Source organism: Polistes dominula, unplaced genomic scaffold (genome assembly GCF_049000335.1).
Source record: "Polistes dominula isolate Pdom_NZ unplaced genomic scaffold, Pdom_raw_medaka contig_75, whole genome shotgun sequence".
In the NCBI taxonomy this organism is placed as follows: Eukaryota; Metazoa; Arthropoda; class Insecta; order Hymenoptera; family Vespidae; genus Polistes; species Polistes dominula.
This window is the reverse complement of record NW_028301003.1, coordinates 215,715-242,059: the sequence shown is the minus strand read 5'-3', so window position 1 is coordinate 242,059 and position 26,345 is coordinate 215,715. Positions and strand designations below refer to the sequence as shown.

At 28.2% G+C, this 26,345-nt stretch overlaps 5 protein-coding genes across 11 annotated transcripts; 3 read left to right on the top strand and 2 right to left on the bottom strand.

Moving 5' to 3' along the window:
* The first annotated feature begins 118 nt into the window (after window positions 1-118).
* Window positions 119-11,482, top strand: Sptz (zinc finger FYVE-type containing 26 spastizin). Of its 2 annotated transcripts, XM_089173727.1 has the most exons (14): window positions 119-546; window positions 607-772; window positions 1,149-1,808; window positions 1,896-3,239; window positions 4,895-5,041; window positions 5,119-5,701; window positions 5,801-6,051; window positions 6,141-6,674; window positions 6,762-7,988; window positions 8,058-8,567; window positions 8,646-9,010; window positions 9,096-10,684; window positions 10,753-11,006; window positions 11,099-11,482. In XM_089173727.1, exons 1-14 carry the CDS (start codon window positions 380-382, stop codon window positions 11,258-11,260), a joined length of 7,959 nt encoding a protein of 2,652 aa, XP_089029853.1. In that variant the 5' UTR covers window positions 119-379; the 3' UTR covers window positions 11,261-11,482. The 2 variants fall into 2 exon arrangements, with proteins under 2 accessions (XP_089029853.1, XP_089029854.1); XM_089173728.1 differs by lacking the exon at window positions 119-546 and having other exon boundaries at window positions 642-772; window positions 1,601-1,808.
* On the bottom strand, window positions 3,256-4,661 carry LOC107071437 (uncharacterized). Its single transcript, XM_015330440.2, has 3 exons — window positions 4,177-4,661; window positions 3,607-4,066; window positions 3,256-3,514 (listed from the first exon to the last, which is right to left on the bottom strand). The coding sequence occupies exons 1-3, from the start codon at window positions 4,208-4,210 to the stop codon at window positions 3,316-3,318; spliced, it is 693 nt and encodes a 230-aa protein (XP_015185926.2). The 5' UTR covers window positions 4,211-4,661; the 3' UTR covers window positions 3,256-3,315.
* LOC107071436 (uncharacterized protein C14orf119) lies at window positions 11,037-13,660 on the bottom strand. 4 transcript variants are annotated; one of them, XM_089173729.1, is made up of 3 exons: window positions 13,325-13,660; window positions 13,130-13,204; window positions 11,037-12,555 (listed from the first exon to the last, which is right to left on the bottom strand). In XM_089173729.1, the coding sequence occupies exon 3, from the start codon at window positions 12,545-12,547 to the stop codon at window positions 12,203-12,205; it is 345 nt and encodes a 114-aa protein (XP_089029855.1). In that variant the 5' UTR covers window positions 12,548-12,555; window positions 13,130-13,204; window positions 13,325-13,660; the 3' UTR covers window positions 11,037-12,202. The 4 variants fall into 4 exon arrangements, with proteins under 4 accessions (XP_089029855.1, XP_015185925.2, XP_015185924.1 ...); XM_015330439.2 differs by having other exon boundaries at window positions 13,316-13,659; XM_015330438.2 differs by lacking the exons at window positions 13,130-13,204; window positions 13,325-13,660 and adding an exon at window positions 12,876-13,062.
* Window positions 13,661-15,444: 1,784 nt separating this feature from the next.
* Window positions 15,445-20,223, top strand: LOC107071435 (uncharacterized). Of its 3 annotated transcripts, none has more exons than XM_015330434.2 (5): window positions 15,445-15,597; window positions 17,970-18,220; window positions 18,685-18,786; window positions 19,822-19,947; window positions 20,028-20,223. In XM_015330434.2, exons 2-5 carry the CDS (start codon window positions 18,055-18,057, stop codon window positions 20,120-20,122), a joined length of 489 nt encoding a protein of 162 aa, XP_015185920.1. In that variant the 5' UTR covers window positions 15,445-15,597; window positions 17,970-18,054; the 3' UTR covers window positions 20,123-20,223. The 3 variants fall into 3 exon arrangements, with proteins under 3 accessions (XP_015185920.1, XP_015185921.1, XP_015185922.1); XM_015330435.2 differs by having other exon boundaries at window positions 15,477-15,920; XM_015330436.2 differs by lacking the exon at window positions 15,445-15,597 and adding an exon at window positions 16,881-17,867.
* A 977-nt stretch (window positions 20,224-21,200) lies between these two features.
* Window positions 21,201-22,664, top strand: LOC149032095 (uncharacterized). Its single transcript, XM_089173981.1, is given in 3 exon segments — window positions 21,201-21,270; window positions 21,436-21,598; window positions 21,680-22,664. Coding segments are annotated over 3 exon segments (492 nt in total). The 5' UTR covers window positions 21,201-21,209; the 3' UTR covers window positions 21,948-22,664.
* The last annotated feature ends 3,681 nt before the right edge of the window (window positions 22,665-26,345 follow it).

Sequence of the window (26,345 nt, the reverse complement as noted above, 5' to 3'; positions counted from 1 at the left end):
ACGTTTTCATGCGCGCGCACTTTTTCATGCGCGCGCACTTTTTCATGCGCGCGCACTTTTTCATGCGCACGCACATTTTTATGCGCGCGCACACGAAGGCTCTCACGTGGGAGAAAATGTCACGTCCTTGCATTACTAGGATTGGAACGATGTTATCAACAGTGATAAAAGTAGTGCCGTCTATTGAAAACGATTAAATTTGTAAATAATTTATCTAATATTTTAAGATTAGGAGTAATTTATAGTGATGGTCAGTTTATGTTCGTCTTACAGTGTTAAAATAAGATATACATTTCGTGATTTATAAAAATGTATTGAATGTATTACATATAAAAGTGATTATAAAAAGTTAAGTGTGTAATAGTTAATTTTCAATATAATGTCAAAAGAAATGGAAGTGTTAGAAGTGCAAAAATGTATTTCATCGAAATTGTGGTATACAGCATACGAAGTATTTCGGACATATAATTACCATAACATTTGTTCGGAACAAAGTACAGAGATGATTCAGAATACAGATTTTAAATCTGTCATCAAAATTGATATGTAAGTAACAAAGAAAAAAATGAATGCATATATAATAATTAATTTTCGTTATTATTTTAGTGACATGAAAAAGGAGAATAATTATAAATGGATTGAATATTTATTATTATGTAAACTTTTCCCTGACAAATTTTCTTATGATGAAAATATTCCATCAGATTTAAATAGCATTGATTTTCAAGTTGCTTTTGATTTGATTAATAATGTGCCTCAATACGTGATAAAGGTTTGTTAACACTATGAACCATTCAAAAGTCGAAGCTATTAATTCTAGTCTTAATATTTTACTAAAATTATTATTATAAAATTAAACTAAACAATTGATTTGGCCATCTAATATGAGTATTAGGTCTTACTACTTGTACAATGTATGAATTTGAAAAAAAATTACTGTCCTGTTATCTTGGCTCTCCCCTTGTAAATGAGAACAATTTTGATAACTGTTTGATAACAAATTACAACATAAATTACATCAACGTATATCAATTCTTTTTTTTTCAGAGTTAATCGATTTGACAAATGAATGGTTCTTACAATGATCGGATACTTATCTATAATTACTTATTAAATATTTACTAATTATATATATATATTTTTTTTAGGAACTATTATTATATTGTTCCAATGTAAATGCAAAAGATTCTTCTAACGATATATTTAATGACTTTTCCCAATTAACTTTATCGTATTTAAAAAGATATTTATTAAATAATCCTATAATTGCTTGCAATATTATAAATATGTGTTGTTTATATTCATTCAGTATTTCTATTTTTCCTAACGGATTATTAGATTTTTATTTGATTACATTAAAAGAAATAATGGAATTAATGATACCTAATGAAAGCTCTCTTGTAAATAAAAACAATGATGAATCATCGTCTTTAATTCGTGATAAGATAACGATTAGTAATGAATATTTGGGAAGATTTGTATGTATCTTATCAAAAATGATCTTGACTGAATCTAAAAAGACTGAATTTTTTAAATGGCTATGTCCTATTGCATCGATAACTGATAATATTAGGGATATAGAATTGGCGTTATATTCTAGAAAAGATATGGCCTTTATCAGTGAATGGAATTTATGTATGAATGAATTAAATGGACATTCGAAGTCTGCTACTACTGTAGAAGATGTCATTAAAATATGCAATGATATATTTAAATATAAAAATGATGATAATGTTATGGTTTTAAATGAAATGGAAATACTTAGGAGAATAATGACACAAAAATCACATTGGTTAACAGATATCCTAGTAAGTATTAATAGTTTTATTTTATTAATTAATTATATTTGTTTCCAGTCGTTGTAATAATTTTGTTCTTTCTATTTTTCTTCTTAGAATATATGTTACACTTTCTTAACAACCGGTAATTTTAATGAAGTCTCAATGATATTGTCATGTACTTCATTAAAAAACTTTTGGATTGTTTTGTTATTCAAATTTTTAAATCATTGTTCAAAAGGAGATAACGAAGACTTACAAAACTGGACAGACAATGCAATTGTATTTGAAGTAATGGAATTTGTATTAAAGAATTGTAATCTGAGTATTTTTAACGATTATACTTTTCATAAATTAAATACCACGTTAAAGATACATATTGAAATTATTCAATGGATTTTGAATTTAAAAAGTTCAGAAGTAAAAGAAGAAATGCAACATGGTATAGAATTAAGGAGTATTGTACATGCAATACCATTAAAACGTCTATTGTATCTTCTGGAAAATTGTACAGTACTTTATTTATTAAAAGAAGCTACAAATATTCATGAAATAGATCATAATCAAATCAAAGAACTATTACAACGTACTGGAGAACCTGACAATATTTTTCAAGCTTATTGCAGTATGGTAAATGCATTAAAAGGAATTTTACTTTGTAAAAATTACAATGAGAAGTATTCAAATATCGCCAAATGTTTCTTCGACATGGAATCATATTTAAACACCTTATATCCATTTACATTAAGATTGGAGACAATGGAAAATATATTTTCATTCCTTTTCTTAAGTTACGGCGATTTTTGTAATAATGAAAATAAATTGCAAGATTTGAATGCTGTGCCAAACGAAAAGTCAACGTTTACTCACAGATCAAACAAACACAATAATAATAATCATTTTATTTCTAATAAATACGCTGTTAGAGAATTATTATATTACTTGAAAAATAGTATTACGCATATGGAGATCGAAATAAGGAAAGTCAGAAATGATCCTACGTATATGGAAGAAATAAAAGAATTAACTCCAAGAATATCTAATTTAGTCAAATTGTTGGCTGATGCAAAATGGAGATTGGATCTTCATACGAATTCTTATTTTATTAAAAACGTAGGCTTACCTGAAAGCTACACCTGTGAAATGAATCCTAACACCTTATTAAAGGAAAATATAACGTATCCACAAGAGAGATTCAACGATGTTGTTTTTTATCAAAATCATAGCAGCGATTCGGAAGATAACAAAATAAAAACGGATAGCAGCTCCGAAGCAGATATTATTTTTGGTAATACTAATGAGTGGAATCAATCAAAGAATAAAATCATTTCAAACAATTTCATTACAAAAGATGCAGACCAGTCGACATTACTTATTAATTTGATGCTATCGTCTAAAGAAAGTTTAGTCATCCAATCTTTGTGGAAAAATGATCATGTTAAAGCCCAAGAAGTTATAGAGGTATGTTTTTGATTGATTTATTTAAACTAACATTATTACTTATGTTTTATTCAATTTGTATATATTCCTATTAATATTATATATTTTTAATCGCAGTTTCAAACTTGTCATATATGTCTTGTTCAAATTCTGATGGTTCATATTTAATAGGTTTCTTTTTATTATGTTTTGGTATTAAAATACCTGGTGGATTATGTGTATAATATTGTTTAACAAATATTATTCTTTCTCTTGGAAAGCATATTTTACAACGGAACCAACAGCAACACCATCCTGTTATATATAACAAAAAAAGAACAATTATAAAATATTAATTATTCATTTAATCTTTCAAAAAATATGGCATATATAAAATAAATCATTTCCTCTTTGGCACCAACATGGAATCGCAATGAACACATAAATGCATAGCCATACTTTAATAATCAACCATATTTTTGATAATGTTTCCTTTGCTTCCATCGTGTCTTTAACATTTTTATAATTATAAATTAAACATTTGATAGCTTTAATACCAAAATATTTCATATCTTTGTTAGTACAATATTTTGTATCATTTGAAATAATAACTCCTTCAAATGGTTTCTTAGTCATTTTGTCTTTTGCATAGGTATACTCTAATTTGTCGCTTATATGTTTATGTTTTTTCAATTGTTGTTCATAATCCATTTTAAGTGCATCATAGTCATAATCGCTTTTATCTGTAAACTCTGTTGTATCTCCCATAGTTGTACTTAAATCTATATATTTGTTAATTTCTTCTGCGCTTATAAATAACTGAGGTGATTTCTCTTCTTGATGTTTAAGCCTGATGACTTTTTCATTTTCTATACATTGATAAATAATTCTATAAATATATTACCTTGTATATATTGGCTTTGTCTCTTAGATACTGAAAATAATCATTTTTTCATTTAATTATTATAAATTTACTTACCAAACGATGATGTCGAATCACGTGTTAGTTTCATTAAATTGAAAACATTTGTTCTTCTTGGTGACAATTTGTTGTTCTGTTTTGTTGAAATTTCTGAATAATACTAGTAAATAGTATAACAATTTTCTATGTATTATTATAGCACGTCTCTTATTAAGTATAGTTTAAAAAACAAAAATATTAATACTTTATTTAATTGATTTTTAAATCCAGCTATATGTGGTTCCTCTTCTTGGAGTAAATTTATTATTTCTGCTTTGTCCAGTTTAGAAAAAGGAAAAGTATCAGGTATTTGTATTTTATTTTTAGCAACACGTTGATTATATTGTTTTACATAAGAATGTAGAGGTTTATATTTATCTTCATCTTTTTTTAATATTTCTGGATTTAAAATATCAGCAATTTTGATCATTTCATTTTCATTCTCATCGTCATCATTATAATTATCATATGGATTTATTTCTAATATTTCTTCATTCTTTAAATTTACCTATATAATATATAATACAAATATAAATAAAATATCTCTTAAATGAAATATTTAATTATAATATTGTTACAAATTGAATATACTTAACATCATCAAAAGCTGTGTTATTTAAAATATAACAACTTATTATTCCTATAATAATAACTGCTCTTTCCATATGTCTTTATTTAATTAAATTATCAATTAACATCACATGTAACATTAACATTTTCTTCATTGTTTAAACAGATGTTCAATATGAAAAATACAACATTGGATAACGAAATTCAATTTTCACAAGCACTGTTGAATTTCAAACAGGAAATATTAAATTCAATAAATCCTTCGATTAAAGCTAATATTTCCAAGACAAATATCAAGTCTACTACATTGGAGGTAAAATATGAATATTTCAACTATTTTTTCTTTTTTTTTTTTTGATCTTATTACAAATAGTATTATCATTTTTACAGACCATAAGATTAGTTGCACAAGAAGCTATGCATTCTTCCAGATATACTAATCAACTTGAAACGTTTATTGCTTCGCAAGAAGCACATATGAGAATGTTGAAAGCAAAAGTTAATAACAACAAGATATTGACTTTAAGTGTCTTAGATTTAGCCTTAACTATGGGAAAAACTTATCCAATATCTCAGAGTTTTTGTGACGTTGCTATGAAATATGTTACATTATGCAAATCATTGGATAACACTGAACACAGTCATTTGTTTAGACAAATATTTCAATTATTACATGAAAATAAGAAAGATATACCTGTGACTAATTTATTATGTAACGTTACAATTCCATTATCCGTCAAAGATTGGAAAGAAAAGAATGAATTATGGATAAATATTATGACCGGATATAATGAATTTAAAATATCACAAAAACAAATGATTGACAAAGAAGAAGATATTAAAAATAGCAAAAAATTGAATGAATTAAAAATAATACAAAAATTAATAACATGTTGTAATAATGGTAAAAGTTTTCTAGCAAATTTACAATACCATTTGCAACATTTAAAATCAATCGCTCCTAATAATACAGGTATAAATAATGATCTTATTTCGTTTTTATAATAATTATTATTTTCTCTATACATAATATCAATTTAATTAATGTTTGTCTTTTTTTGATTTATTTTAGATAATACAGAATTGTTAACATCAACGAAATTGTTAAATATCCCTCTTCACAGGTATTTTAGTTATCATCTTTTTAATAAAAATGTTGAACCCGAAAATCTTGAACAAATTGCTGCAAAATTAAAAGTTAATTTAGTGTACAACATTCTTATAAGTACTTCCCCGATATTTCCATATTATCATAATAAAAAATCTGAGAAAGATGATATTAATTCTGGATGTATAATACTAAATGGAAATTTGGATACATCTGTAAGTACGAATGATATGTGAAAATATCTAAGATTATTATTAATAAACTTTATTAATGTTTTCTTTTTTTTCAATTGCATGTTTAACAGGGTTCAAGGAATTCTGTATCGAGTAATCCTAATCAGTGCATTTCAGAGATACTGATGGAACTTTTACAAGCATTACACACCTTAACTTCAGTTAAATCTAATTTACCTTATTCATGTTTAAATGATCTTTCAAAACATGTTAATATTCAAACTATATTGAAGAAAACATCACGCCTTGCAATGTTGGATCTTAGCGAATTATCTGTTGGAGATGAAACGTTGACATTTTTTTTAAATACTTGGAATGTTATGTTCATACACGCAATGTTACTTATTTGGGCAAACAATTGTTCATTCAATATTTTAAAACATACGGTTTCCTTGATGTCCATTGGTTACATTATCGGTGATCTAGGATTTGTAACACTTTATACTCTTCGTTCCAAATTGCTAAGTGGTCTTTCATTAAATGAAATATCCTTATCACCAATAACAGAACTTAATGAGCCAGCATGGCAAGATTTAGATTTAATACACGATCCAAGAGTTATTTTTGCCATGGCTAATGAATATAACGAAACACCACGAATACGCGTAAGTATTGAATTCTCTTTTATTTTTCTTTTAATGCTGTTCAATTAATTTATATATGTATGTTTAATTTATAATATTATTATATAGGTTTTTGAATCGAGCACATTAAGTGAGAGCTTAAACGAAGCAGCAAAGGAATATTTGGATTATTATTTACAAAAAAATTATCATCTTGATAATATTGACAAATTAAAAGAAGAAACAAAAATAATATTACCACATCTCGTAGAACAATATGAGAATTTGTTGCATTTGGATAAACAAAATGAACATGTTAGTAATGGGAAAGAAAATATATTTTCTATAAAGAATTATTTTCAATGGAAAAATGAAGAAGATGTGATGATCGAATATAAATCAGCTCATTACTCTTATGAAATATTATTAAAATATGAAGACAATTATCAACTTTCTATACAAATTTGTCAAACTGATAACGACGAGGAAGAAGTATTTACTAGTGAAAAGTTATTGATTAAAGATAATTTGTTACAATATTTGGAATGTCATTGTTGGATACTTTCTTATTTAGTACAAAAAATGCAAAACAAACGTCCATCTATTTTAGATAGAAGTTATAATAATTTACAACGTATCTCATGTTTGGAAAATTTGTTGAATTCATCTTGGGTAAGCCAATTGAAATGTTTCTTCAATGAAAATGAAACTTATACTGGTATTCACGAAACAGTACCAACAAATAAACTATGGAATTGGTTTAAAGAATCCTGGGATAATAAAAGATGGGAAAATTGTTTGAACGTTATAGATTCTCTATCAGATAATAATATTGTCAAAACTTTTGAAGTACATCACTTTAAGGATAGAGTTTTAAGTTGTTTAACATCTGAACAAGAAAATACGATGAATCCATTAAAAACATTAGAATATTTATATCAAATTAATGACATACATACATTAGCCCAAATAATATTAAATAATATTAGTAAATGGCAGGCCTCTGTATGCGAATGTATTTTAATTCATACACTTAATCATTCGGATAGTAATAAATTACCTTTACATTGTAAACTACAAATGAATGAAATATTACGCAGAATAACTATTTTCCGTAAAATGTTACCATATTGTGGAAATGAAAATAATAATATGTGGTACGATGTGGCATACTGTACCAATAAAATTGATCCCTTTGATATAATACAATCGTTGATCAGTGCTGACAAATTTGAATTATGTTTAGAATGGTTGGAGTGTCAATCTTTTACATTAGAAGCACAATCCTCTGTTGCACAAGATTTCTTCATTGGTTTATTAAAAAATGAGAAACAAGATTTTAAACAAGCTTTAAAGGTAAACAAAATTAATTACGATATATACGAATTATTAAGTTTTTATTTACAAGATCAATTTTTGTTTCAGCTTCTTCAATCGTTACCACATAATTATGCAATGAAATTATGTAAAGCCGTACTTAAAAAGGTTGAATCTACCAGTGCACTATCTTTCCTCGTTAATTATTTCCTACAACATTGCAAGAAAACCGAAATCATTAAATATAAAAGAACTTTGATCAGTATAGATATTTTAAAAGAATTGAAAGAAAAAGAAAGATCATTGTACATTCATCTTATAAAGGATCCACTTTTAATGTTAGAACAATTATTAATGAATTGTAAATTTGAAACTCTTCAAAAAATATTAAGTGTAGTCTCTGCAAATTTGCAAGATACAGGTATATCAATAACTGAATTTGACAAGACTATAAGGTTTTACAGTAAAAAAGCGTTAGACTTTAGAGTTTCTTTACAACGTGACATTGTCGATAACAAATCAAGAAGTATACAGGAATCTATTTCGGATAATGAAACTAATGAATTTATTATGCCTGCTAAAGTACCCACAAAAGAAGAATGGATTCCTAATGACAAGGTATTTTTTTGAAACAGCATAATATAGAAAATGATTTATATTTAATATCAATGTTATTTATAAAAAAAATGATTGCAGGCCAGAGAATGTAGCTGTTGTCAAACAGTGATATTCTCAATGTTTAATAGAAGACATCATTGTCGTAGATGTGGTCGTGTGGTTTGTGCAGTTTGTTCTCAAAGTCGTATGCAAGTTCCTGGATATCCAAGTTCTGTACCTGTACGTGTTTGTGAAGATTGTAAAAATCAGACCACTTTACAAATGAATATGTCACAAGGAGGAGTATCTACGCCAAATAGTGAAACATTAGATTATTGGAGATTGACAAGAGATGAGGCACATAACAAAACTATTAGAGAAGAATTTTCATTCGAATATGCTCCTAGTATTTCACTGTGTTTAGCCATTCTGAATTTACATTCTGATCACAAAGCATACACAAGGTATTTATTCATTGAATGTGTGTGAAAATACATTTAAATAATAAGATATATTTATAGAGTAATATGATAATTATGTTAATTACAGTTTTTTACTTGATCGTTGCGATGAAATGAAACAATTGTTATATCCAGTTAACGATGGCAAAGTAAATCCCGAAGTAGATCACGTTGTTATTATCAAAATGATAAAATCATTATTAGTTGCTGCTAAAGTGAAATGTGCTAAATTAGGTTTCAACACAGGATTAGCTCATTGCGATCGTTTTCTATCACAAATAGATCTAATTACAACTCTTATTCATTCTGATTGTTTGTCCCTTATACCTTCGGATGACATGGATGAACATGCTTTGAGAAAATTAAGAGATTTACTCACAGAAAAAGAACAATGGACATTGGCGTTAGATGTTAGTACCAAATCAGGATTGGATACACAAGGAGTATGGGCAGCTTGGGGTAAAGCTTGTTTAAAAATAGAATATTTTGAACAAGCACGAGAGAAATTTCTTCATTGTCTTGACAAAGTTGTTCAGGATGATATCGATGGTTGGGAAGTTTTGTCTTATCCAAAGGAATTAGCATCCAAAAATATGGAAAATGTAAATGAAGCTAAAATTATTTCTAAAAGAACAACAAAGTCACATGCGTTGGAAGAAAGAAATTCACCGAATCAAAAGAAAGTGGAATGCGTTAAAAGTCGTCCGATAAAGGATCCACCATTGTTAACAGAAATTTTACAAATATTAGATAATTTAAATACGAACAATTATTATATCAATTATTCTCATCAGAAGACAGATGGAATGCCAGAAATATTATCTGTAATTAATAATTTAAAAGCTATCAGTCAAGGACAATTAACGATCAAGCATGTACATACTTTTGAAGAAAACATTTATTACAAGGAAAGTTTGTATTATCTACTTACTTATGGAAGTTATCATTCGATATTAGAATTCTATTTGAAGCATAAAGAATTCAACAAGTGTCTCGACTATATTTTAGAAAATAATTTAGAACCGGAATTATTTTTCACCGCCGTTTATATACATTGTTTAAAAACAGGCAATGCTGAGAAATTACAAGAGACTATGAAAACCAAAGATCCAAGTTTATTATTATGGAAAAAATATTTAATATATGTTTGCCATTGTTTAGAGAAAAAACAATCCTTCTATATTTTATATCAGCTTCAACTTTTTATGAAAGACTGTATAAGAGCATCCATGACATGTATTCGCTTTTATACCAATCAAGCTACTACTTATACGGATTTATGCAACAGAGTGCATCTCTTGATAGATGCGCAAAAACATTTAGAATCTGAATTAACTGTAGGTTTTAGTAAAAAGAGAAGAAAAAGTACAAGTTCCTACTATAGCAATCATGATGTTTTTATTATGGAAATGGAGCCTTCTGAAATAGATAAACATATTAATACGATAAGTAGACAAATGGAAATAGCTAAGTTTTTAGGAAATGCAGAAAAAGAAGGAAGATCACCGAATGAATTTTTATGCCTTTTTCCGGATATAGAAAGTGATTCTACGTCTAATTCAGAATTACCTACTTTATTTGGTAATTTACAACAAAAGACCCACTTAGCTGTTTTAGCCATACTCTGTGGACGCGACATCGAAGAAGGATTTGGCATAGCGTTTAGAATTATGCAAGGTTAGTATTTCATTTTTTAGATAATACAGAGTGTTCCTATTTTTTTTTTATATATAAAATTGTTGTAGATTACAATCTTACGGCACAAAAAGTGTACTCTTTGGCTGGACATGTCTTAGCTTTAAAAAATAATGTTAGTGCTGTTGAACAATTAATAAAATGTTATAGTAATTCTGGAGTATCCAACACACATGTTATTTGTGATCATGTACTCACGCACTGTATAAAATTAATGCTTCAGCATTCCTACAATCATTCTGAAGAAGTAGTAAAAGATCAGATAGATGTACTAATAAGATTGATAACAGATATTGAACTTAAAGTAAGAGAGAACAAAATGGATCTTCAATCATTATCAATTATAAAGGATTATTTTAATATCTTCTTCTTTTACATTGTTTTTTGTTTCTTCAGATAAGTGCATACATTGAAAGTAAGCAATTAAAAGCTGCATATCTTCTTGCGGTTAAATATTCAAGAGCTCAGGACATAAGGAAGATCTTAAAAGAGTCTGATCGTCTTGGACAAACTGCCATTAAAAATATTTGTACTAAATGGTTACAACGTTTACAATAGACAGATGATGTAAGATATACAAATATATAATCGTAATGAAATGTTATTTCTTACGATTACATTTAATGGTAAGTCGAGACGATATGAATTTGTATTTACTTGTATATTATAATTATTTGTTGCATTGTATGTAATTTGAATAACTCTAACTATAATAATTATATTTTTAAATATTATAAGAACATTTTATAAATATAAGAAAATGATAAGATGTGTATATTATATTATTTGTACATTAATTGAATTTAAGGTTTTTTCATAAATAATAATAATAATAATAATATTAATATTAATTATAAGAACAACGAAGTTGACTGTATATATTTGAAACTTCTGTTATTTCAAACAATTATTTAAAGTTTATTTTTAACAAAAAAGTTATATATTTTTTTCATATATTTAATGACGCACATCAAAATACATGCAATATAAATACTGATTATATGGAATGTATATTTATATATCTATAACAGTGGATTATTCAAAGATCGTAGTTTATATATTAAAAATGTTTATCATTAATTGTGGATAAAACTGTATCGTTATTTTTTTTTGTTCTCTTGCAACTCTCATAGACAAAAAATGAACAGTTATAATTATTTGTAAAAAAAAAATTGTACCGATGCACAGTAAACGTATTTTAAAAGTGGCATTTCTTCAGTTAAAAATTCTCATATTATATTCGCATAATAAATTCACTTTCATAAATAATAATAATAATATTTGTTTTCTACGTAATCATTCGATGCAAAGATTATGGTCGATGAATGAATAAAATGAGAATTAAAAATATCACATGAATATTCCCTTTTGCTATTCATAATAGTTTACCATTATAAGTTCCAATGATTTATTCTCTCCCTTATATTCCATTTAAATATCAAAATTCTTTTTCTACGTGCTTAATACTTGAAGTTGATTGAACACAATTATAATTCACCTTTAATTATGTTCCATCAATGAGCATAACCTTTGTTCATAATTTCCAGCGAATCTAACATCAAAACTTTTAATTGAAGTTACCACTGAATCTTTTTCCCGTTGAGACCAATTTTGGCTCCATTCTCGGAACAATTTTACTCTACATTGAAATAAACTTGGTGGTCTATCAGAACCTTCCTTACAACTCATGTTTTCTATTCCCGGTACTAATCCATTGACTAAACCTGGTGGACCACATTGTTCCAATAATATTTCTAAGAAGTCTCCTCTCTGCATTTCTGACCATTCTCTGAACCATCCTATTACGTATCTCATCTGGGATTCATTTGATAGTAATGTAGACATATTTCATTCTGAAAATGTTATTAATGTCATCAACATATGATACTAATAATAATTATAATATTACTACTACTACTATCACTATTACTAATAATAATAATAATATTAATAATAATAACAAAAAATTAATAAAAAAACCAATATTAGAGTTATTGTATTGCATTGCTATTGCATTTATTTGTAAACATTCACATTTCCATAGGTTATGAACGATAGAACACAATAGAAATAAATCAGACTAATTGAAATAGTAATTTCAATCGAGAAACATATTATTTCTTAATAAGAAATATTACCAGTAAATATATGCAAACGTTTCTTTTATATTTACGTTTTTAATTCTGTATTTGTAATATTAATTTGAGTGATCCGTATAAATGGATGATTTATCAGAACAAGTAGAAAGATAAAGGTTACGTAGTCCACGATAGGGTAAAACTAATGAAAGATGGACTTAATAAATTATTATTATTATTATATTTGTATAAAAATCAACATTTATATTTTTATATCTATGTTTATATATAGATAATTATTATTATTATTATTATTAATATTATATTTCAATCTATTTAATTAACTTGCATTTTTTCGCCTCAAGTTCAACATCTTCATCAGTGGTTGTGTTTGAATCTGTATCATCCGACACAACCGTGTGACCTTAAATTTATACAAAATAACACAATTAATAAAGAATTAAAAAAGAAAATAATAATCATAACAAAATATTTCAAACAAACAATACAATTTGTTTAATAATATTATTATTACTTTTGTTACCAGTTGATACATTTTGTTCTATAAGTTGAGTTAAGAATTCATTGATCTTCTTTTGCATTTTTCGTATATTCAAAGTTACGTTATTTAAATCATTAATATCAGAATATTCGCAAGTCTCCTCATAAATGTTTTCATTATTTTGTAATACTTTGACACTAATACCTGAACAACTCATTTTCGCGTTTATTTCAAAAACACTCTATACAATAATACGTTTAGAGGTAAAAATAATAATGTTGTTTGAAAAAGAAGCAAATATTATAATATTGTTAAGATATATTTATTTTTATCATATGAAAATAATTTGTGTTGCATTCATTTTTAATCATTTAAAATATCAAATATATTTATAAATATATAAAAATAAATATATTATCGACCGCATTTTATTATCGACTGTGATATATGTACCGCCATCTAGCGGTACTAGCTAATACTTTATTATTATCGACTGTAGATTATGTGCTGCCATCTAGTGGTACTAACTATTACTTCATTATTATCGACTGTAGATTATGTGCTGCCATCTAGCGGTACTAGCTATTACTAATGAGCATTGACTAAATTCTTCGTAGTTCATTGATTTTTAAAAATTGAAAAATTTTTTTTCGCGCATTCGATCATTGACTGAACTTTTCGTAGACTCAAATTTGTTTATTTTTGTATACTTGTGTTATCGTTTATGTTAAATTTATTCTCTGTATTGTTGAATTTTATTCCAAAGTAAAATAAACATGACAAAGAGAAGTTGAAAGAAAGCAGTAGTACTTTTTAAAAGCTATTTTTCAACGCTAGAAAAGATTATATGCAAAGTATTTAACGTGAAACAGACCCGAGTAAAGAAAACATACAAAAATATATGCGTTGATCTAAATTAGAAATTATACAGTAAATTTTTTTCTTTTTTGAGAATATTAAATAATTATTTACTTGAATCTCCGAAATAATTTTCTAAATATTTTGTTGAATAATTTAAAGAGTACAGAGTATTAACATTGATTAAAGTAGTCAATGCTCGATGTGCGGGAAAATACAAATGCCATTTATCGAACTATCAGATCTTAATTAATTGATCGATCACATATGTGTGTATTTATATATGTATTATATATTATTTATAGAGCGTGACAGAGAGAATGAATGTTATATGAACCGTAAAAGGGCTTGTCACCATGGCACACCTTCAAAAAAAAAAAAAAGAAATGTAAAAAAGAAAACGATAACAAATGTTATTATTACACAATGTATTTGTGCAAAAATTTCAAATGCATCATATTTTATTTTGATATTTATCTTACGATTAAACTTTGATATAAAAATGTCTCACCCTATGATCACATATGTACATTTCACAAATACATTAAATGTGTGTGTGTGTGTGTGTGTGTGTGTCTCTCATACATTTCCCCTACTCTTTGACACCAGGTGTCTTTCCTTTTTAAAATGTGCATCACAGGGGATAACACACACCTCCATACAAAAGACGCATTTATACCGTCGTCTACGTGAGTTTGCGTACCTTCCTTCAGGTATCAGCTGTGTTGAATCGAAAGGATAATACATATATCCTTTTATATATATATATATATATATATGTACACATACTACATACATTTACTAATATTTCGTGTGAATGAACTAAAATGGAGGAAAACGTAGAGAGATAAGCGCAAACATTGTTATTATTCTCATGTATGTTCAAGTGAAGGAAGGGTTTGCCTTAAACCGGATGGATGTAAAACGTAAAAAAAAGAAAGAGAATAATATTATCTTTCAAATTATTTACAGACATTTTCTAGTTTATCAAAAAAGAAAAAAAAATAATAGCAAAATTTAAATTAAAACACACAACACAAACTCCTTTTGCAGATTCGCCTAACAATTCGAAATGGTTGTTTTAAATTGGATGGAGACAGCTGGTTCGAACGATAATGCCGCTATTTCAGTGTATTTTTGGTATACATACGCACACATATAAAGCATGAAATGTTAGGATGCATTGCAAATCGTTACGCAAAAAGACTTTTGGTACGAATTTAAGATCGTTCAGTGACGACTATGATGACGATACGTGTGGTTTATGGTGGTCGCTGTTGTGCCGGTCACGTCGATGATGTTCCTGGTGTTACGTGTGTTGAAGACATTTCTTAGTAGTAGTAGTAGTAGTAGTACGGGTATCACACAACGATATAGAGGAGTATGTTAGTAGAAGAATACTCGCCTAATACTCTTCAGCCCTCACTCAGTTCAACTCTGTCCGCAGACTTTGACGGGTACTTTGTGTTAGCAATTGTCGCTAACTTTTCTTCCATTTTTCACGTGTTCACTTGTTCATTATTATCATCTTTTAACAACTATTTATTTATTTATTTATTTAGCTTAATTTGTTTCTTATTCAAAAGACAATTGGAATAAGAGGACAAATATAAGAGAAATGCGTTTGTTATTAATGTCATTTGAATATTGTGCATATTGCATTATGCGTATTTGATTTTTGTAACGCGTAAGAAAAGTGTTTCTCTTCTCTTCTGTCAAGTGTGTATTTATACGTGATTAAGTTTATTTTTATTTTATTTAAATTAATAGAAAAACAATGGTGAGTTGAGTGCAATTACTATTGTGTAATTAATATCGAGTGTATTAATTAACTACATATTTATATGTTTTCTTTTATGAGAACATTACTTTTTTTCTATTAAAAATTTGTTAGACGAACAATCATTCAAATTAACATAATTTTGAGTATTTTTAAATATAAAAATAAAACGCGTTACAAAATATCAATTGCATCAAAGTTGATTCAAAGTTATACGAATGTAAATGATTTTAATACGTGTTGTTCAAATTGTGAAAGACAATAAGATAAAAATCCTGTTTGTGATAAGCCTAATCAATGGTTCTCCGTTTTTTTCTTTAATTTGATTTTTCTTAATGTTTTCGTAAAACGATAGAAAGACAGAAAGACAGAATAAAATATAGACAATTTTATTGAGAACTATGTCAGAGGTTGAAAGTCATTGATAAAAATGATGAAACAGAGACAGAGAGAGAGAGAGATTATTATACAAGCAAAATGAACATTTTTATTCGATAAACAAGTGCTATGATTACGTGGAAACATTCTCGATTACATTCATTGTTCATTGAAAGAAGAAACATGCACATACATGCACATGTTGCAAATAAAAAAGAGAGACAGAGAGAGAGATTAAGTATCGGAAATAGTAAAATGTTCATTAATGAAAATGAATGTTTTGTTTTTTCAGGGGCAAAGTTTTACTCAGTTAGAGGAAGTTATCCTTTCTTTTCTTTTTCTTGTAATTTTTCAAGTGAAAACTTTTTTCAAATCAGGCTGATTTGAAAATTGTGAACTGGAAGAAACCGATGAAACAAAATTAATTAATTAATTAATTAATCAAATTCAGTGTCACAATATGTTTGTCCACTAATAATTCCGAAACTACTCGAACTTATCTTCATGAAATTAATTTTATTTCACGTGATTTTTTTCAACTTAGCACATAGCACACTTTTTTTTATATTTTTATTATTTTTTTTATTACTAATTTAAAGATTTTTATTAAAAGTTAGGTTATCTAGGTTCTGTAAGGTTCTTTCAAAATAGATGGCACTGTATTACAATTCAATTATTTCGAAGCATGATTTTCTTTGAAGGTTTCACTTCTACAATGTGTGATCTGCACACATCTGTTTTTCTTTTTTAAGAATTTAACAAAAAAAAAAAAAAGAAAAAAAGAAAAATCAAGAACAAGTATTGCAATGACGTAATTTCTAAAGTGGATAAATCGTCTCCGTCTTTTCCACATCGTGCTTAATACCTTAATTAAGTTCACGATACGTGTTCCGCACTTTTAAACTTAACACAACTGAACAGAAAGAAAATATTGCAAATGGAAAGAAATGAAATATAATCGTGTCGTATAATAATAGAACGATTACAATTATTTATTTATTTTTATTTGAAAAAAAAAAAATAAGTACAATTTTAAACGTACATTTATTTCCTTTGACGAAGACGTTCGTTATTTTGCACTTGAAACCCTTTAATAGACTTTAATTAATGATTGCATCTTTGTCTTTTATCTTTATCTTTCTCTTCCTCTTATTGTTATAGTCTGTGTCTTTTTTTTTTTTTTTTTTTTTATTACGATAGTGACTCACGACGACAACTTGTGGAATTCACGACATGTTAAAACATTTCATTCATTTTTTCAAGCCTTCCACATTGACTATTAAATATCGTACTATTATTATTAACAATTTATATTGAGAATAATATATTTTGATTATTTGATTTGTGACGAATATAACGTTGACAACAATTTCAACGAAAATGTTCTCTTTTATTCCCTCGGTGTTCCTCGAGGGTTGTGGTTGAATTATAAGTCGTGGGTGGTAAGGGATGATTCATCCCTTCATCGAAAGAAAACGAATCGATATGAAAACCTTGTGCCTTCTCTCTTTCCGTCTCTCTTTCGTGCTCTCGTGTCGGACACGTGTCCTCAGAGTGACCCTTCTGAAGGTCAATTTTTTGGTCATAGTCACAAAATCAAATAACATAACAATTAAACATTGTTAATAATTGATTTACTAATTAACAAATATTATTAACTTTTGTAAACAGAAATGAAGACAAATTATTATCAACATTGGTGATGAATAAGGTGCAATTAATCAGACTTAGAAGATATGGAAGAAGATAAATTATTATGAGCAACATTGGTACATTGACGATTCTAATTTTGCTAACAACATTAACTGATCTTAAAGCAGTGACGGTTGTTAACCATCATCCTGATGACGAATATGTTCTCGAACATGAAGTTCTTTATGAAGATGCGATCAACGAAGCCAAGAAACTTCACATTTTCCCTGGTAAAACAGCACATTTACATTTACATTTATTTTAGTATACGAAACAACACATTTCTCCACCTAGTGAAAAGTAGTCTGAATAGAAGAGAATTTTGATATGGTTAGACCAATATGTATTTATCTTTCAACCAAGAATAACTCGCTTTGATGAAGTCAGTCGATTTAGAACACACTAAGTGGGGCCCCCAATATTAGAATTAGATTCTTTTTATTTTCTAATACCAACACTTAAGATAGTTTTCATTTTGGAATAACATTGTAGAGATAATAAATTGTGATTGAGGGGTTCTTGCTTAAACTCAACGATCACCTTGTTCTCAATGTAGATCTATCTTTGACGTGAACGCACCTGCCTCATGTATGTGTGTGTGTGTGTGTGTATTTAACGATTTTCAACAAATGTTCTCTTTCATACAGAAATCTATGTATATATATATACAGTATAGCAATTGACTTTATTCCAGGGCCAATCCCAGGCTGTAAACATTGCACCAATTCAGAGATAACCTATTGTGAAAATGGAAGCGTCATCAATGATCATTGCTGTTGCGATGGTAGTTATAACAGTAAGTCTTTTCAATGATTTATTTGTCAGTTTTTTCTTTTTTTTTTTTGTAAATAAACTCTTGACCGGTCAGCCAATGTGTTGAAAAAGTAATATGCAAAAAGGAAGAAACGGAATGATTGATCGTCAATCGATCGAATGGTTAAAAGATTTTAAGTATTCCAGGTGTGCAATTCGTACGTGCAGGTACGCGATTTCATTGTTACTACCGGCCCGTGATCTTAACTCGAATAATGGCTACTGTTAAACTTTACAATCATTTCTAGTTTTTCTTTTGTATTTATAATAGCAGCTTACGATTCGTAATAATAATTTTCGTCATTAAATTATTATTTTTATTATTGTAGGATAAATATCCCTATTACGAGAATGAAAAGAAACGAGGACGTAATTACTATTTAAAATCTTACTAAACAAATATCATTTATTATATAAACAAGTAGAGGTGTCCCCCTTCCCCACTCGTTGCTGTAGCTCACAATCAGCAACGAATTATCTTATACTACCATCTGTTAGAATGATATAAACTATCGTATCTTTCAAGTTGGATGAAACTGCACAAAGTGTGCAAAATTTGATTAAAATCCGTTCAGTAGTTTAAGAGTCCATTGCGGACAAACAACGTGACACGTAATTTATACATATTAAGATAAGATTGAATCTTTATTTAGTCTCATTTTTCATCTTATCTTATTTTTGCTCGTAGTAATACGATAATGTAAATAACCGTGCAGAATGATACAACACCGGAAGTATTTGTTATCTTTTCTAGAAAATTGACCACACTCCCCCACAACCTGAACCGGTTGATTATCTTGATATCTTGTTTTTTTTTTTTTTTTTACATATCTTTTTTACGCATGATGTACAATTTTCTACATACCTATAGATATTTATGTTAGTGTAAAAAAAGAATTACAATAGGTTGATTAATCAAGGTTATACTGAATATCAAAAAAATGTGATTTTTGTAGTATACAATAAGTAGATCTATTTCGTGGTTTGTTAGTTGAACAATGTTTTTGTATTGTTTCAGAAGTGTTCCCCTTCGTTGAGCACAGTTGTCGCGTGGGACCAGAAGAATGTAAAGTAGAGGCTGGAGACTGTGCCGAGTATACAAGATTACGCGAATGTTGTTGCCATACGTATTTGGCATCTATGTGTAAGTTTAAACAAATCATTCAGGAAGAACTAATATTTTCAATACACATATAATTTCATAAGATTGTTTTTCTCATTCAGGGAAATATTTAGCAACTGGTCAAGGATCTCACAATTATTCAAATTTAATAATGTTCCTTACGATACTTGCAATGGTGCTCGGATTATACATATAACGATTATCAAATATCATTAAGAAAAAAACATTACCAAATATTTTGTACAGTAATTCTATTTTTTTTCTTTTTTTCAAAATAAATTATTTTTACATGGATCACACTTTTCATGACAAAATTTTACAGAATAAAAAATAAGGACATAAAAGAATGATTAGATATGTATGTATGTATATATACGTAACGTACACACACACCACTGATTAGAACTTTAACGATAATGATATAAAGTATAGAAAAAAATACTGGGATTAAGTTAATGACACAACACGCAAACCTTATTCGTAAAGTAACTATATAAATACATCAGAGACCGATCCTGCTTACGTCACACAATTTATATTGTCTCGTTCGTTTACATCCGTCTTGAGAAAAAAAGAAAAAAAAACACAATGAAAGAAAGAAAGAAACAGAAAATTGACGACGATTTCTTGAAGGAGATACTTCGATAATAGAAGAAAATTTAATCGATTAGATTTCTTTGTCTAATTCACGAAGCCAAGAAGGTTTGTTTTTTTCACACGAATTATTGCGTTACTATCCGTTTCATTTAAAAATGTTCATTTAACTAACGTCGAGTTATTATCAATGACGAATGATAATTAAAATAGGCGATCTTTTGAAATTGTACGATGTAGCAGCGGTAGAAGAAGAATCAACCTGATAATATGCTAATTTAACGAACTTTCTATCGCAAATGTTATTGTCCTTTACCTACTTTCGTTCATGACCTAGAAACAAACAAAAAACAACTATAAAGAAAAGCAAAATTTCAATTAGGTTTACAATGAAGATTTCAAGGTGGTATTTTAAAATACTAATAATAGTAATAATTAACTTTAATATATTATTTCACTTATTTAATGTCGTTCGTCCTACTTGGATACCTAAAGGCATTCGTTGATTAAGTCATATAACCAGTTTCACATAACGGACTCGGTAGATATTTTCGATACCACCATAAAAGCACTTCGAATACACACGAGTAGGTGAATCTCCTGTTGATCCGAACATTTCGTTTCATTTCTTTGAGAAAGTCAGTCGTGTTTGGTGTTGTTGCTGATAGTTTTCTATAAAATTACATATAATGGCACATTATTTGATTTTATTGTTATTTATCTTCCCTTACAATGTGTTGGGTTTATCAAGTAAGTAACATCATTCACATTAGTATTGAAATACGATTAATATTTATCAATTATTACATTAATATTAATTTATAAACAGAAGTGTTATCTAATTGTAAATGTAATTAATTTGCTTCGTAATATTTTAGAAATTATTCGTGTATATTATATTTATATTTAAATGATTGTATCTTAAAAATGTGCCCCTTCAAGTAGATAACCCGGTTTACAGCAGTGACGAAAACGATAAACCATCAGAAGAAACACTGCAACCTAAGATAAATGCGCGACCGTACTATGATGTACCATTGGTCGGTAACTATTACCGACCGTATCCCATGGTAGATAAGTAAGCATTCTGTTTTATCAAATTAGTTTTTTTATGTATCTACGATATCGTCAGTCAATGGATGCAACTATTTGTTTCCAGGAACAGATGTCCCCTATGCGATAGTTCTATATATCCCTATTGCAGCGAGAAATTGTTACACGATGCGTGCTGTTGCACAAATCCTTACATCCAAGAATTACCTTATCAGTGCAAATTGGCAGATTGTAGATTTTTACATGCTAACAGTTGCCGAGAACATAGACTTATTGCAAATTGTTGTTGCACCGATGATTATCGTTCTTTATTGAAAAGTTTTGCGAGTGCACCCTTGTCATCATAACATTTATTAAACAAAGGACAAGAATAAATATTGAATAGATATTATTGGAAAAAAATATTACAACCGTACGTCTGTCACAATTATCATTATGGAAATCAATATGCAAGTAAATATATTAAGATTTTAGATATTAAATCTTTGATACATCTCCATAAATATTGGTAGTTTTATTTGTTATAGAATTTTAAATAATTGCAATAAAGTATAATAATAAAAAAGAACATGTGTGCATATCACACAAGAGTCAGAAGTGAAACCTTTAAATAAACAAATTTCGAGAGGATAATTTATTATATAATATTATTTGTATTTTTAAATTGTAATTATGTATTTAAATGCGCGCCTGTTTGTATGCAACCCCCCAGACACACTGAAAATGTTGCTTGCGAGCGTCATCTACTGGGACATAATTTTTTTACTGCCCGAAAGATAGGCAACCCGTCATACACACGTGTATAAACAGTTTGGAGTGCAAAAAAATTCCGTCCCAGTAGATGGAGCTCGCAAGCAACATTTTCAATGTATGTCTGGAGGGTTGCATTCATACAGGCGCGCATCTTTCTTTCCTTTTCCCACGACAAACCCTTTTTATAGAATTTTGCATTTGACTAAAATGTAATATATAACTAGACGACAGCTATTCTCGAGAGATTCGAACTTTAAAGGTCGTTGAACCTTTGAAAATAACTCAATAGCCTGCCAGTTACCTTTTTGGACCAGTATTAAGCTGGAACTTTTTCGACAGTTAGCCTTTTCATTTTATCCTACCTGACTGCATTGGAACATTCTTTTGCAAAATAAATATATATATATAAGAATATTGAAATAGTTTCTTTTTCCAGGAAATTTCTAATTTTGCAATTATTTTCTTTTCATCGTCAGATTAAACTAACAAAAGATGAAAAAAAAAACAAAAAAATTGAACGAAAGAAAATATCTAAATAGGACTTTCTTCTTATTTTTCTTCTTCTGTTTGGCAAAGTTTATCGAACGATTGAGAACGTTCGTTCGTGCGTATGTAAAAAAAACTGGGTCAATGGAATCGCGACAAGGGCTGTTCTTGATTATTAATTATCCGAGTCAATTAATCTTGACTTGCATTCAATAAAGTTAGATTGGGATAATGCTCTTGCTTGTTCTCTTTATTTTATTATCTACCGATAAGAAATGAACTGTAGTTATCATCTTTTTTACCCTTGTCTTCTCTTCCTTCGTATATAAATAATATATACACCACATATTTGTCTTTGACTATCTTATTATTATTTATATTGGTCTTGTATAATTCCAATTAACATACATTCTCATGAGATTATCGAGATTATTATCCTTATTTATTTTCTTCTTCTTCATCTTCTTCTTCAACGTTTCTTTTTTCTCGTAAAAATTTGACCATCGTACAACAATCGTATGGTATCCCTTAATCTTCTTTTTCAAATATATATTCCAACTATTTTTCTAACTTCAAAGGATGAAATATTATAACCTAAAGTTTAGGGACTTGTGAAAAAGAAGAACTGACAGATCCGTGCCCTTTTCTTTCTTTTCCGTTCTTTTATTTAAGAATAGGAAAAAAAGGTAAACTACCTGGATAGTACAAATTGTCAAATGCAACAAAATTAACAGACCATCGGGGCTTAGACGAATTTACCTGTAATAGCTATGGTCCAAGTAAAGGTCGTACACGTGTCTTCCTATGCACGTGTAGTCCGGAGGCTGTCGTCGTCCGGAGGCTGTCGTCGTCCGTAGACCGTCGTCCGTAGGCTGACTCGTCTGGCCGAAATGGGTGGTCCTTTTATCAGGGCCCACATGTGTACTTCTATACGCTTATTTAACTGCAGACTCATTTCAATGAGACTGTTAAACGATAATGCATTTCAATTGATTTGTCTACATATCGTACTATAATATTTACCTAAATTATATAGGCATACTTGATACTACAATCAAAATGACATTTACACACGGTATAACAGAAAATATCCTTCTTTTTATTACATTAAATTATTATAAAATATATTTCTTTTTTTTCTTTTTCTTTTTCTTTTTATACACATTCAATTTACCAAATTATTTGTCTTAATAATTTTTTTCATTTAAATATAAACTTACTAAAAGTGGAAAAAAAATGAGAAAGATTGAAAGAAAAATAAGGAAACCACGAAGGTAGTGAAACCCAAAGAAAGTGAAATGTGAGGGTAGGTAGTAACAGAAGTAAGTTACAAGGGAAAGGGAAAGAAGGCAACCATTTATGCTCCGCCCTAGACACGTGTATAACCTTGAGCTTTAAGCTTCAAAGCCCTCACCAAAACCTTCCTATACTCGTACATATCGCAGGCAATACATATGTAAGTTTAGAAACAACGGTGATAGGATACTTCCAAGTCATACCACAACGAATATATTTAATATTACCATTCTTTCTACAATTATATAAATAATTCGAAGATAATTAAAAAAAAATACAAAAAACGGACCAACAAGCTACTAAAGTAGAAAAAAAAAGTAGGTTCCGATAAAGTTAATAATAGCAATCCACATGTAGCAGAGATAATAGAAGAAGATGATGAAAAAGAAGAAAAAAAAATTTCCTCAACTTTGTATCTTTTGAATCGTACGATATTTGGAGAGAAAAAAATGGGAGAGTGATAACTTTTATTTTTTTTTTAGGTCAATAATTACGAAAGTAGAAAAAAATAAGATGAAAAATTGTTCAAATTCACTTCACAAAAATTCATTTTACAATTTACTTCATTTTGCTTATTGCGTTGAACTAGTGAAAATTGAATAATTTCATGATTATAATTTCACGATACTACAATTGTTTGTAATTTTATTGAAAAACATAATCAGAGGTATGAATTTGTACTGTGTTTTTTGTCAAAATCACGTGCATCATCTTTTGACGTTTTATTTTTTTGCTTTGAAATACATTGTTTGCACCTATTGCACATTGCACACTGCACTTACCAAACGTTAGATTGTATCTTATTGTTAGAAAAAAAAAAGAAAAGAAAAAAAAATACCAACAAAAACTTTGACAAACACCTTTGACTTTTCATAGATGTTTTTTCTTTTCTTTTCTTTTCTTTTCTTTTCTATTTGTCCATCTTTTTACAAATATGTGAATTCGGTGCAATGGTCAACGTGTCAACTTGAATACGTCTAAAAGTCTCTTAATCTTGAAACAATTAAAGAATCACATTGTTTTTTTTTTTTTTTTGTCAAAGTTATCGTGATCAATCATAAGTGAAAGTAAGAGTGAAAGTTTGAGGAGTGAGAGTGCAAGAAGATAATTTACTCTCAATTGAATTGAAAGGAGTTCTCGTTTACAATTTTGCCATACATTTAGTAAACCACTGAGTATTTTTCGTATTCCTACTGTAAATGTGAAATAACAGATATCCAAAGTTCTTCTACACACACACTAAAAGAAAAACCTATTCTCATCAATTCATTCAAGATTATTTTCTTTTATAGAAAAATATAATTCAATTGAAATAATTGAAAAATTCTCATTTTTATATAAGAAGAGATATAATCAAAATTCAAAAAAAAAAATTATTTTAATTTAATTCTTTTTGAAATGATTAGACGCTACGAATCTTGTAAGACCAATTTTCTTATCACTTAAAAAAAAAAGAAAAAAACTCTTATGCAATGAATTTGTTATCAATGGAAAAGTTGAACAATTCTAAAATATGTTTGTGTGTAGACAAATTTTGAAATATCGGTTTGTTTATTACTGTGTAAAAAATAATTAATATATTTGAGAAACACTGTGATGAGAAAGTCGAGAGGTGTATCGTTTTGTCAGAGCAAAAGGATCTCAAGGACGATTGAAAAGTAACACGTGCCAACATTCTCAGGGCGACAACCCTCGATATATGCCCGTCTTTGGGACTAAGTTGAAAATTCTCATGTGATCTTTTTTTTTTTATCTCTCTATGCATATATACTTTTGTATATTTATAATTTTACGTCTATGGGTACTTATAGAAAAATGTTCTGCATTTATGCATCTATTCCATTTGTTTGTTTTTTTTCTTTCAACAATTATTATTAATTTTTTCTAACTTCATTAAAGCACAAAATACGTACGTTGTAATAACGATTATTTATAAAAAAAACATAAATCATTAGATCAACAAGAAAAGAAGAATTTTATCCAGAGTGTTTTTCTATTTCTGTACGTCATCAATACGAGGTTCATGAGGTAGTAATTATTTATAATTATTGTTTACGTACTATTAATGAATATTGAAGACAAAGTAGTTCTGTTAGTTTTTCCTCGTGACATATTTTTTCTCCATTCGAACAAACTAATCGATTGATTTTACAAACTGTGGAAAGGTAAATCGTAATATGTAATTATTTCGAAGAATTAACTGAATTATTTTAGTCATCTTATTAAAAGAAAAAGAA